This window comes from Harpia harpyja, chromosome 14 (assembly GCF_026419915.1).
Source record: "Harpia harpyja isolate bHarHar1 chromosome 14, bHarHar1 primary haplotype, whole genome shotgun sequence".
Taxonomy (NCBI): domain Eukaryota; kingdom Metazoa; phylum Chordata; class Aves; order Accipitriformes; family Accipitridae; genus Harpia; species Harpia harpyja.
In genome coordinates, this window is record NC_068953.1 from 34787186 (window position 1) to 34799348 (window position 12163).

At 39.9% G+C, this 12163-nt stretch overlaps 1 protein-coding gene across 7 annotated transcripts in view; it reads right to left on the bottom strand.

Annotated features, from left to right (window-relative positions):
- The window catches only part of VPS13C (vacuolar protein sorting 13 homolog C), a 104046-nt gene extending 92137 nt beyond the window's left edge, over positions 1-11909 (bottom strand). For 5 of the 7 annotated variants that reach the window (XR_008238375.1, XM_052808904.1, XM_052808908.1 and 2 more), the window contains exons 1-6: positions 11787-11909; positions 10023-10066; positions 5996-6038; positions 4358-4453; positions 3519-3620; positions 1007-1069 (exon numbers count right to left, since the gene is read on the bottom strand). Coding sequence is in view for 6 of the 7 variants with exons in the window: in XM_052808904.1 (XP_052664864.1) it covers positions 1007-1069; positions 3519-3620; positions 4358-4453; positions 5996-6038; positions 10023-10066; positions 11787-11886 (448 nt within the window). In the remaining variant the exon portion in view is untranslated. Of the gene's footprint in view, positions 1-1006; positions 1070-3518; positions 3621-4357; positions 4454-5995; positions 6039-10022; positions 10067-10673; positions 10998-11786 lie in introns of those variants that run through there. The other 2 variants (XM_052808906.1, XM_052808907.1) reach the window with 2 other exon arrangements.
- Between the last annotated feature and the right edge of the window lie 254 nt (positions 11910-12163).

The following is a 12163-nucleotide window of genomic DNA, read 5'->3' on the forward strand; positions in this document are numbered from 1 at the left end:
CAAGTACAACAGCGTATTTAACTCTGTGGAACTTTATGTAATTTGCATGCCTGTTCAAACAAAGGAGAAGGAAGTGCCTGCCAAGATTTCAACCTGTCTTGCAGGTAAGGTGATCACCCTACAAATAACAAAAAGGAAAAACTATGCCAAAGAAAAACAATGTTTTCTTTTGGATAGTTCCTTTTAACAGTACAAGTAATCATCTATAAATGATATTTTAAAAAGAGAGCTTCCTTCACTTACTGTTGAATTTGTAGTTCGCAGGCTTTCACTCCCATGTATGACAAAATTAAGGCAACATGGTTTTCTTCTTGATTACTTGCATCCATTACTATGGAGACACTAAATGTATGATTTTAAGCTCATTCTAAACCTGCGCTCAGATAAAAGCCCACTAAGTAATTTTGGCTAAGAATAAATTTCTGAAAATCTGGTTCAAGATGATAAATATACAGCAGGTACAACATAATAACAGTTCCTCTGGATTTCAATGGAAACTGCTTCCTTGCCTAACTTGAGAGCAACCCAAATAAACAGAAGCAGGGAAAAGCATGCTAAATGCCTTCAATCTGCTGTGGTTCATTTTGCCTGTCCAAGTTTCAAGACAGCCTGAACTTGAGTATCTTAAGCCCAGACACTTTAAGTAAGGGTAATTACCCTCTATTCTCAAAACACCTAAAGACAGTGTTTTAAAACTACAGTAGAATGTTGTCAGCATTTTATAACATTCTTGAGCTCTCGAGATGGTTGATGGAAGTCTTTCTAAATGGTCTCTTAGCCATCTTGAACAGCCACTCAATTAAGACAGGACTAGTCATTACAAGTTTCCACTTGAATCCACAGTCATTAAAATCTAATTTCTAAAACCACCAACATGTGGATGCTTACCAAACAAGTACTGTTTTCTCATTTCTACATTTGGCTGCTTTGGTGGGGATTGTTTTTAAAAATGTAAGCTGCATACCCATCATGCATGTGCAAAATGTAACTAACGATGCATACCCACCAGGCTTGGTGTCCTTGTATATCAGGCTCTCCAACCCATACAAGGAATCTTGTGAATGAGTGCCTTGGTCCACATGGTAGCAAATAACCAAAAAAATGCATTTTGTTTAAAAGAAGGAAATCAGCTCCAGATTTAATGTTAAGTTTATAAAACCTGCATGACACATTAGTATTTCCATTAAGTATCTGACAGCCTGAGTCAGTTCAGAATATCTAGTTTCAAAGATTATCTACATAGGCAAATTATGCGATTTTCATTTTACTTACAACCAGTAAAAGACAAGAGCTGCAAGCTTTAGTCTCCATATATGAGTTTTGATACTGACAGATTTTAATAGCTTAGAAAAAAGAAAATAATGTTTTGTCCACTTTTGTCAGCAGAGCTTGTTATCACTTCCCCATCACACTACACTAACCACACAGTGACATCACCATTTTGCTCAATATTTGAACAGCGTGTCTAAAGAAAATATCCCCAGGACTGTTTATGCCAAGAGACTCTTAAATAAATGCAAGTACAGAATCAAGATTCTAAACACATTGAGGTAAGTTGAGTACTAACCAGAAAAGCAAGTACAGCTGAGAATTCATGGACCGTGATAAGTCTCTATTCTATGTATTTCCTAGATTTTCACCAGCTATCGTGTGCTCTTAAAAGCCTACAGAAAGAGCTGAATTTCTTAGAAGTTTACATGCAGTAGAGCAACTTGAGCCCTAAGACTTCTGTATCTAGCAAAAGCAAGCAATCTGCTCATGCAAGAACTACACAAGTCCTCCTGAATGCAATATTCTAGTACAACACCAGAAACACAAATAGCTACCACTGAGATATGATCATAGAATCATAGAATATCTCAAGTTGGAAAGGACCCGTAAGGATCATGCTGCAGTATGACTGCGAGGTTAACTACAGTTTAAAATAATCCAGTTTGAATGTTCCTCTAGCTTTTCCTTCACAAGGCTGAAAGTTTAAAACTGCAAAACATGACTAAAATTAATTCTAGTTCTTTATATATGGAGTTGAGCTACTGAGGTGTCATTTTTATATGATTTTTTTCTTCCCAAAGCCTTACAAATGCTGGATGTACTAAGTTTCTTTCAAAAAAAGAACTGTTGCAGGTGCACAGACTCACTCTTAATTACATGAAGTTCCAGAATTGGAATTCCTCAAGCAATGCCCATTAGGTTAAATTCTTCTTGTTACATTATCCCTTCATCCCATTAAAACTGGTGCAAAGAGTAATGGCTGAAGCACTGCTGCTTTACAGTATCCAAGTCCTACATAACCAAGGTTAAACCTCTATGAACATTCCTTTGCCCCAGCATGAAGTAATGGCTGCAAAATTCATTCACTGAAGTTGCCTTAGCTCTCATACAGTTTCTGGCATATTAAAGACAAAAAATATAGCAAGGCTTCTTTCTTCACTGTAAATGGATTGCCAGATTGCTGTCTGAAGGAAACTGCAAATGTACATCTCAAACTAGCAAAGCAGGAACAAGGCAGTAGAGAATCCCGTAACTGGAAAATTAAATAAGCAAAGAGATTACAGTCAAACTATCTTTTTCCAAGTGTTGTAAGCATCACTTCATTTTCAGTAACTTTTCCAAGGCAAATGACTTGCAGCATTACAGGTATCCTAGAAATGCATCTTAAGAATCATTATACCACCCAACAAAAAGGTCTCACTTCAAACAAAACTTCAGCAGTAACTTTTTCCTCTACCATCTGTAGTTACCTGTCATTGGTTCTGACCTTGGTTTCTGTCCAAACAAGCCTAATTTATACCATAATTCTGTTAAAGATATTTGTTACGACAAAACAAACAAACAAAAACCAAACCAACCCAAACCACAAATCAGGTTACCTGGACTGAAATGATCAATTATTTTAACATATAAATGAAAGTTAAAATTTTAATGACCCAAACCAAAAGTTTAAGTAAAGTTTCCTATGTTCATGTTCAATTGTTTTCTTGTGTCACGAATTATTTCCTGCTCAAGAGTCTCATTTCTCAAACCAGTCAAAATGCAGTATATCATAAAAGGACAGCAGAAACTGAAACTAAAGCATTATTGCTAAGTAAAAATTTACTAACCTTACCACTCTGCTTAAAGTTTCCTTTAAGCAAAGAACAACCTGTCACATGCACCTCAAACACATTATTAAACATCTATTACTGAAGCTCTAAAGCAAGATAACATTAGCCTCATCCAATGCAGTTTCTACCCTTGGTCCTTTTCCCCTAGAGCTTTAAGGAAAAAAAAGAAAGAAAAAAAAAAAGACATATCAGATTATCAAATTCCCATTTCCAATGGAAGTTGACTGGATAAATGAATGGTAAACAAAACAACATTTCTTTCAAGCTTTAGAGGAAAAAGGCTTTTCAAAGCACTGTAAGATTAGCTAGACACTCGAAAAAAAATTTTAAGTCAATCACAAAACTGGACTTTTCTTTCATAGCACAGTCTAAGTCCTCAAATTCCAATGGAGATTTGTATTATTAACACAGTACCTTTTTCTGCCGCTTTCTGCAAGGCTTCCTCAATTCTTGCCAGTTCCTTTTGTTTATTATCCTGCAAATATTTTTCCTCCTTCTCTGCATCATATTTAATGCCTGTAAGCCAAGTTGGGACAGCTTTAATCCTAAATTTCAAGTTATATAAATGCATAATCAAGCAATGCACACCATATTCAACATTATGTTGCAAAACACCTTGTTTGAGATAAAGGCTATTCTAGGTTTAATTGCTGAAAGCTGCATCCAGCCTCTGAAATTGCTATTTTTACACAGTAAGAAACAAAAGGATCATACGAACGTTTAAGCATTACTTCATAGGAGAACCTTTCTGTGGAAATTCAGACCCTGAAGTGTGGTCTGTGCAACACAATGCAGGTGTGTAAGCTCTACTAGACATATATTTGACGCTGTAGATACTTGCAAGTTCTCTTAATATACCAGAGGTTCTGATTTCAGAGAAAACTAATCAAGTTCTCTGATCCTCTTCCCTGTCCCTAAAAACAGTTATAATGGAATTACTACTTTCAATTGTCACTTAGAAGCAGATGAACTATATCATGCAACAGCCAAAAGATCTAACCCGTGCTAGAAAAGTGGATTCAGGATAAACACTTGGAATGGATACAATCAAGGATTTCCATAAAAGCAACAGGTGCTGTTTTCTCCCACCCTTCTTCCACTAACCTGCCAGCATTTGTCTAGAGATTTCCCTGAGGGAACAGCATGTAAAAATGGCAGCTTACATGATCTACTTGCTATTATATACTCATTTACATGCTACCCTTAGATATTTTTCTCTTCCATTAAACTGTGTCACTGAAGAGTTTACATACTTGCTCCAGGAACTATTAGAAGATACAAGCCTTCTAGAGTTGCAACAACTGCCTCGCCATAGAGATTCTTCCAAGGAATCTTCAGAGTAAGTTTATCTAAACAAAGCAGATAACAGTTACATCAAACCAAAAATCTATGCTGTGCTTAGTCCAAACAATACCTCGGGCACTGAAGAGCATTAGCCCTATATCTTGATGTCCTAAACACCTTAGAAGGTAAGGAGAAACCGTATGGGCCTAAACATTTTATAAAGCCACTGAAGTGATGAAATACATGCAGAGAAAATGTAAGTCATAGATTTAAGCAAGAAGATGCAGTCTGAGTCAGAAGACTTCAGATCAAAACCTGAGATCATGACTGAAGTTCAATTCACTGGGATGAACGTGATTTTCCCAGGGAAGTAAAAGAAGAAATACAACACACATTCATCTCCAACAAACACTTCATGTGAAAAAGCAATGCTGACACCTTCAACAAGGCCAAGTGCCGGGTCCTGCACTTTGGTCACCACAACCCCATGCAGCGCTACAGGCTTGGGGAAGAGTGGCTGGAAAGCTGCCCGGCAGAGAAAGACCTGGGGCTGCTGGTTGACGGCCGGCTGAATATGAGCCAGCAGTGTGCCCAGGTAGCCAAGAAGGCCAACGGCATCCTGGCCTGCATTAGAAATAGTGTGCCCAGTAGAAGCAGGGAAGTGATCATCCCCCTGTACTCAGCACTGGTGAGGCTGCACCTTGAGTACTGTGTTCGGTTTTGGGCCCCTCACTACAGGAAAGACATGGAGGTGCTGGAGCGTGTCCAGAGAAGGGCAACCAAGCTGGTGAGGGGCCTGGAGCACAAGTCTTATGAGGAGCAGCTGAGGGAACTGGGGCTGTTTAGTCTGGAGAAAAGGAGGCTGAGGGGAGACCTTATCACTTATCAAGGAGGTTGTAGCGAGGTGGGTACTGGTCTCTTCTATCAAGTAACTAGTGACAGGACGAGAGGAAATGGCCTCAATTTGCACCAGAGGAGGTTTATATTGGATATTAGAAAAAATTTCTTTATTGAAAGGGTTGTCAGGTATTGGAACAGGCTGCCCAGGGAAGCAGTGGAGTGTTCACCATCCTGGAGGTGTTCAAAAAACGCGTAGACGTGGCACTTCAGGACATGGTTTAGTGGGCACAGTGGTCTTGGGTTGACAGTTGCACTCAATGATCTTAGAGGTCTTTTCCGAACTTAATGATTCTATTCTATTCTAAAAGAGTTTTTAAAAAAACATGTATCTAAGTTCCTAAACCCTTGGCATGTTTGCCAGTTTCAGGAATTTTACTTAAAATTCTTCATATTGCTAACCTGTCCTTTAAAAAGCCACACACACTCTGCCTACACTAAACAGCTCCCTTGACCATCCATGTGTCTGGGAAGAACTCTCAGACATGTTTTTCATACCAGGCTGTAAAGTTACACAAACAGGGTTTGCCAGATAACATTTTATGATTTATCCAGGGCAGTCACATTAGACTTCTATGCTAGTTTCAACAGCAATTACTATTACAGAGATCACTTAAGAAAGCTTGATAAAAGATATTCAGAAGCAGAACTGACCTTAAGGCCTGTACTAAAATTTCCATTTCAGTACTCACATTGAAACAAAAACTTACCTATCTGACCAACTCTTATTCTAAAAGGTACATCCAGTTCACTCTGTAAAGAAAAAAAATAAAGTATTAAACAGATCCATGTATTTTAAAGATAAGCTTGTTTATAGAACAAAATTATCTTTACTTCTGTTAAAACTATTTTCCCAGAACTGAAGTTCCAGAACAGAAACAGTTCTCCATATGACAGAGTTTTAATTATTTAGCAATACTCACACAAACTCAGGAATCCATAAATAAATATGGTTAGGCTTGTAGAAAGCCTTAAAACTAAGCATTTACACATTTATGGCAATTTTCTCCTACAAGTATGATAATGCCTCACTCCAAAGTTACTAAAAAGTAACATTTTATCTATAGACAAGAATTTAATTTTACATTTTTATTAACTTGCCACATAGGTCTTTTCTTTTTGATAATCGCACTTAGTATTTACAAACATATAAAAAAATCTCACTAACAATACTGAGAAGTTCTTTGCAAAATGCCTGCCAAATGTCAAGAACAATATAGGCTCATAAAGATGAGGAACATGTGACAAGTGAATAATTATTACCATCAGTCAAAGCCTCATGAAGTCTCTCTCCTATATAGTGTACAGCAAAAAAAGGAATATAACCACAGGAATATCAAGAAGATAAAGAGAAGGACAAAATAAAGAGGAAATAGGAGAAATTAAATAAATAAAGGAAAGATTAAAAAATAAGTTAAAACATCAAGATTCCAGAACTGTCTTCCACTTCAGTATTCTTCTCAAATAAGTTAACCACAATTCAAAGACCTTAACAGAAGTCCTAATCTCAAAGATTATAAAAAGCAAACCCATTTTCCCAAATGAGACTGATATTAACCGCTTGTCTCTTCCCATGTACTAGTTATAGTAGATCTTGACCACCACTCTTCCAACAACTTAAAAACATTTAACAGGGCTGCTCCAAAAAAGATTAATATCCAAATTAACATTTCTTCCAGATTTCCACAGTTTTTAAAAAGTATTCTGAGCTGCAATTAGGAGCCTAACATCAAAGACCTTTAGTTAAGTGACTAAACTTGTGACAATATTTCCATGGCTTGTTCTTTTTTAGCACCTCAAAGAAACAATTGAAAAGCAAGAGCTATGGAATATTTTAACCCTTTTCTGGGCTTTAAATTCATCCTGGTGACAACTGCTGTTGAGCACCTCCCAAATATTTCTTCCTGTTCTTCACGTTAAGAATCTGGTCAATAAGCTTAACTGGAAGCTTTCTTCTCAGTTTTTATTTTTCATTGAAATATATCAGGAGAGAAAGAGAAAACAGACTCACTTAAAATAGTTTGATCTCTAAACTCTGTTTTTAGCAGTAAGAACAGGCATAAGAATAGGTTGAAACAAATTGTGAGAGCAAAGACAGATCTCTGCTCTTGATAAAGCCAGGAGCAGTCATGTAGAAGCAGATACCAGCAACCAAATCCACCCCATTTAATACTGCATTTGTGACCCACAGCTGAATTCTAATGGGACCAGCTCAGTTTGGCCTGCTGAAAGGACAGGACCATGAGCTTGACCTTGAAAAATTAGTTTTCAGAAGATTAAATTCCAGGGGGGGCAGGGGGTGGGTGGAAATGGAGGAAAGGCTAGAAATTAAAGATATTTTAAAGTTGCTAAAACAACAGATTAGCATAAAATAAAAACCATGAGCACGCTGGGGTTTGATGTTAACATGAAAAAAGATTATTTACTCAAAATGCTTCAAGACTATAACTGAGAAGAAACAGGCAATATTAGCTTTGAAGATTTTAACAGCTGTGACCAGCTGGATACAGGATACAAATTCACAAGTAAAGCAGCTCAGAGGTCAAGCTTTTTAGTGGTAATGACTAATAATATAAGCTGAGAAACATATAACAAGTTGCTAAAGAGCTTAGGTCATAGTTTGCCATCAGTCATTTTTCATTATGATTGAAAAATAGGATAAAGCTGAAAAAAATCCATCAGAAAGAATTCATTACTATCACTACTACAAGTTTTTAACAAAGTAAAAAAGGAACATTAATAGCAACTGCCCCATTATACTCCTGTATTTTTATAGCTGAAGTCACACAAAACAAAACAACAGCCTCAAAAGATAAAAGCACATATCTCACAGAACAACACTTCAGCGCTTTGTGTCAGCAAACTCTCTCTCTAACATATTTTGGGAAAAAAATGATTACATTTTCAAGGTGCCTAAGAATTAATTTGTAAAATAATTTTTTACGATTTTATTTTAGAAATCTTACACTAATCTTCTTAAGCTGACTTTGCATGAGCTGAAGCCTAAATTTTGACTGAGGTCTGACAAACTTCCATTTTAATTAAATGCTCTTTTACTATGAATAAGGAAAAAAAAAAAATGGACTCAGCAAACTTAACACTAAAACTAACTATTTGCTCATCTCCCTTTTCCAAAGGATTTTCTTTTCCTGCATTTGAGAAGTACTGTATCTACATACAGAAATTAAAAGCTAGTTGTTTTCTGGTTGAAAACCTTAATAGGAAAACAAAAACAATCCAGATGGCAGCAGACATGCAAACTAGAAAAGTTGGACCATATCACATTGCTTTAATCCCTTCTTCTTCAAGAAGGTGTAGATGACTTCTCTAAAAATGGTGTTCAATATCGACATTCCTTTAATTACTTTTGCATAGAAATCTAACACATTGCAATTGTAAAGCAGCCAGAAACATCCCTTGTTTTCAGTTCTTGAATTTGTCTTAGCTCGCTCTCAGCTCTGGTCAGTCACATACATGACTATGCATTTTTGTAAGTCGGAACTGCTAGAATCGTTATCAACCTTGCTGTCATCATAAGATAGAAAGACATGTACAGAGTAGGTAACACTTTCTTCCTCCCTTTTTCAACTACCAGATTACAAAGATATTTTTATCAAGAATTTTAAAGTACAACAAAGTTATCAGGAATGGATGAAATGGGCAGGTGAACTATGAAATTTCAGAACAATGAAGAGAAACCAATTATTTGGTCATATAAAGATCCAACATGTTTTCAATTCACAGAAGAGCAACAGTTTTAAAGCACACTAAAGATTGCAGTGAGAATCTCCCAGTAGTACAGGTGTTCATTCACTCAAAAAACATAAAAATCAGCCAAGTTTTTTTCCAGACAAGAATATGGGTACTTAATGCAAGTTATTTCTTGTTTTTCCTTCACTCCGTCATTCCTATTTTAAAAGGAACAGAATGGAGCATTTGAATAACCGTATTTACTTTCAGAGAGTACACATCTTAATGCCTGCCAGTTTTAACAAGCATCAATTTACACAGGAAGTCATAAACATAAGTTTCAATCCCATCAGCTGATGTAGAAGGATGAACTTTTTCTCCCTTCATCCCCACACCAACAACTGAGACAGGAACCACTGTCTTTCAGAAGACTTCAATTAGATCAACCATTTCGTAGGAGTCAGGCCTTAAAAATTGATTTATGCAACCAAAGCGTAAAAAAAAAGAAAAAAAAAAAGAATACATAGGCCTATGCAAACCCATGAGATATAGTAAATCATTCAGAAACATACAAACATCTACTGCATGGGCATACAAGTGAGGAAAAAAAACGTATGACTTAGAAGTATGATTATACAGTAGCAGTCACAGCAGAAATTAAATCCTCTGAGTTGTACAGGATGACCAAAATGGTAAAAGAAACACATCAATATCTTAAAGTTTTATCATTCCAAGCTTCAAACACTAGGACAGGTTGTATATGCATGTATGCCTAAAACACTGGGAAACCTACTTCAAAACCTTATTGCTAACTTCTCCTAAGTTGTTTTTCTCTTATGAAGGAGCACACTTACCTTTTCAACTGTAGCTTCTTTTCCTTCTCTGCTCCAGTAACACAAGCAAAATTAGAAACAGTTAACCTAAGACTTACTTGCAATAACCAGTAAAGAAGGCATACTGAGTTAACGTGATACTACAGTAATATTTTATTCCATGACTTAGTCTTTAGACCCATAAAAAAATTTTTAACATTATTAGAATACTTACTAATGCATTCTCCTTTATCTGTAAATTGTCAAGTGCCACATTACCTGTTTAGAAGAAAAAGGGAAGTACAGAACAAGTGACTTAAACTATTATGTAAGGTGGAACAAGGAACACAACTACAACCCTCCCAAGTACACACTGATAAAATCTGAAAACCTTACTCCAGTTACAGAATAGCACAATAAGTGTCTAATTTGTAAGACTCATTAAATACCGATCATTCAGACAAAATTTCATGGTAGAAAAGATTACAAAAATATCACCAATTTAGACATCTACATGTTTCTGCTCTAAAAATACACCTACAATAACAGGAAATCTTTCTTACTATTCCCTTTGTTGTGAATGATAATTACAGTTCTATCAAGGTAGTGTAGACTAGGAAAATTGTATCTTGTTTTTGGCAATTTTACATAACAGAAAAATCATGAATCATAGAGCCACAAAAAAGCATGCCTATTTTCACAGGCACATTAACTTTTCCTGACATTGGCAACACAACAGGATTTCAAAAGGGAATGCTGGCACACAGAATTATGCCTGAGGAAAGCACAGATAATACACGTCTTAGTGCTTTAATGCCACATTCCTTAGAACTACATTCTATTTTTAATATAGGTATTAATAATTTATAAATGCTCAAATACTTACTACCATGGCAAGAGCAAAAATAAGATGATGATAAGTCTCGTCCCTTAAGTACAGAAAGCATCTAAAATAGCCAGCCTTCTCTAGACAGTACTTCCAACTGTTTTTTTGCATGCCTACAGGGTAGCAAACTGAAATGCTCGGTATAGTCACTAAGAACAGCTACTCCACGTTATTGCACTATCACATCTGCTTAATACCCATTATTTACAGCGAGAAACTAGCAGGTGGAAGACATAGTTCCGCAAGCACCCTATCAGCTGCACCACAACCAAGGCCTCCCCTTCCTCCTGGGGCCACCACGCATGAGCCACCCCACGCTCTACCGCACCGCAGAGAGACCCGACAGCACACGCGTGCTTCCACCCAGGATACTCTCAAGAAAGCGAAGAAAAAAAAATGGGGTTTTTTAGCTTGCCGATGGTTTCCTGCCCCAGAGCACTCCGAGGCCAGCCGACGCGCGCCCACGCCTCGCCTCAGCCTCTCGGAGCAACTGCCACAGCTGGGCGGCCAGGACCCCGCCTCGCGTGGAGGGAGACCCTAACTTTGCTCTTTCTCCCCCCACAACCTGGCGCCCTGTCACTGCGCGGGGATCTCGCCCCAGCTCCCCTCACAGGCAGACCCTCGCCTCACGGCGGCACAACGGCCGGAGCCTGCGGCCGCCGCCGGGGACAGCCCGCTGCAGGGCGGCGGCGGGGCAGGGGCCGCCACCGCGAGGAGCCGCAGCCTCACAGACCGACCCGATCGGCCGATCGCCCCTCCTGAGGGAGGAAGGGAGGAAGAAGGGGCCAGAGGCCACAGGCACAGAACGACCGACGGTCCGTCGCGGGGGTGGGGGGGCGGTCCGCGGCCACAGACTGACCGACCGTCCCTCACGGAGGGCCGCGGCTCCGCAGCTCGGCCCCTCGTCCCAGGGGGCCGCAAACCCACAGACCGACTGCCCCTCAGAGAGGGGACGGCGGTCCCACAGCCCGCCAACCCCTCACGGCGGGAGGGGGAGCCCACAGCCAACGAGACCCGCTCCCCGCCGCGGCACGAGAAAGCGCCCAACCCCGATGACAGCGGCGGCCCCGCAACGCCGCGGAGACGAGGCGGGAGAGGGAAGGGGCTCCTTACCCCCCCATATGCCCAGCTTGAGCTGAGACTTGTTCAGGTTCTCCACATAGTCGCCCAGGAAGCGGTTTAGCAGATCCGCCACCACCGACTCCAGCACCATGGCGGAGGCGGGCTCCACCGGCAGGGCAGGGTGAGAGGAAGGGAGAGGAGGGGGCGCCGGGCTATGGCGCGGGGTAAACCAGCGCCGGGCGCGTCCCCGGCAGTCAGGTGACGGGGCGGGGGCGGGGCGCGGCGCGGCCCAGCGCCTGACGGGCTGGTGGGGCGGGGCGGAGCGGCGCGCCGGGTTCGCGCAGTGGGCGAGGGGCTTGCCGTGGAAGGGCGTGGAGCGGCTGCGCGGCTGGTCCCCGGTGCGTGGACTAACCCGTGGGCGCGTTTCC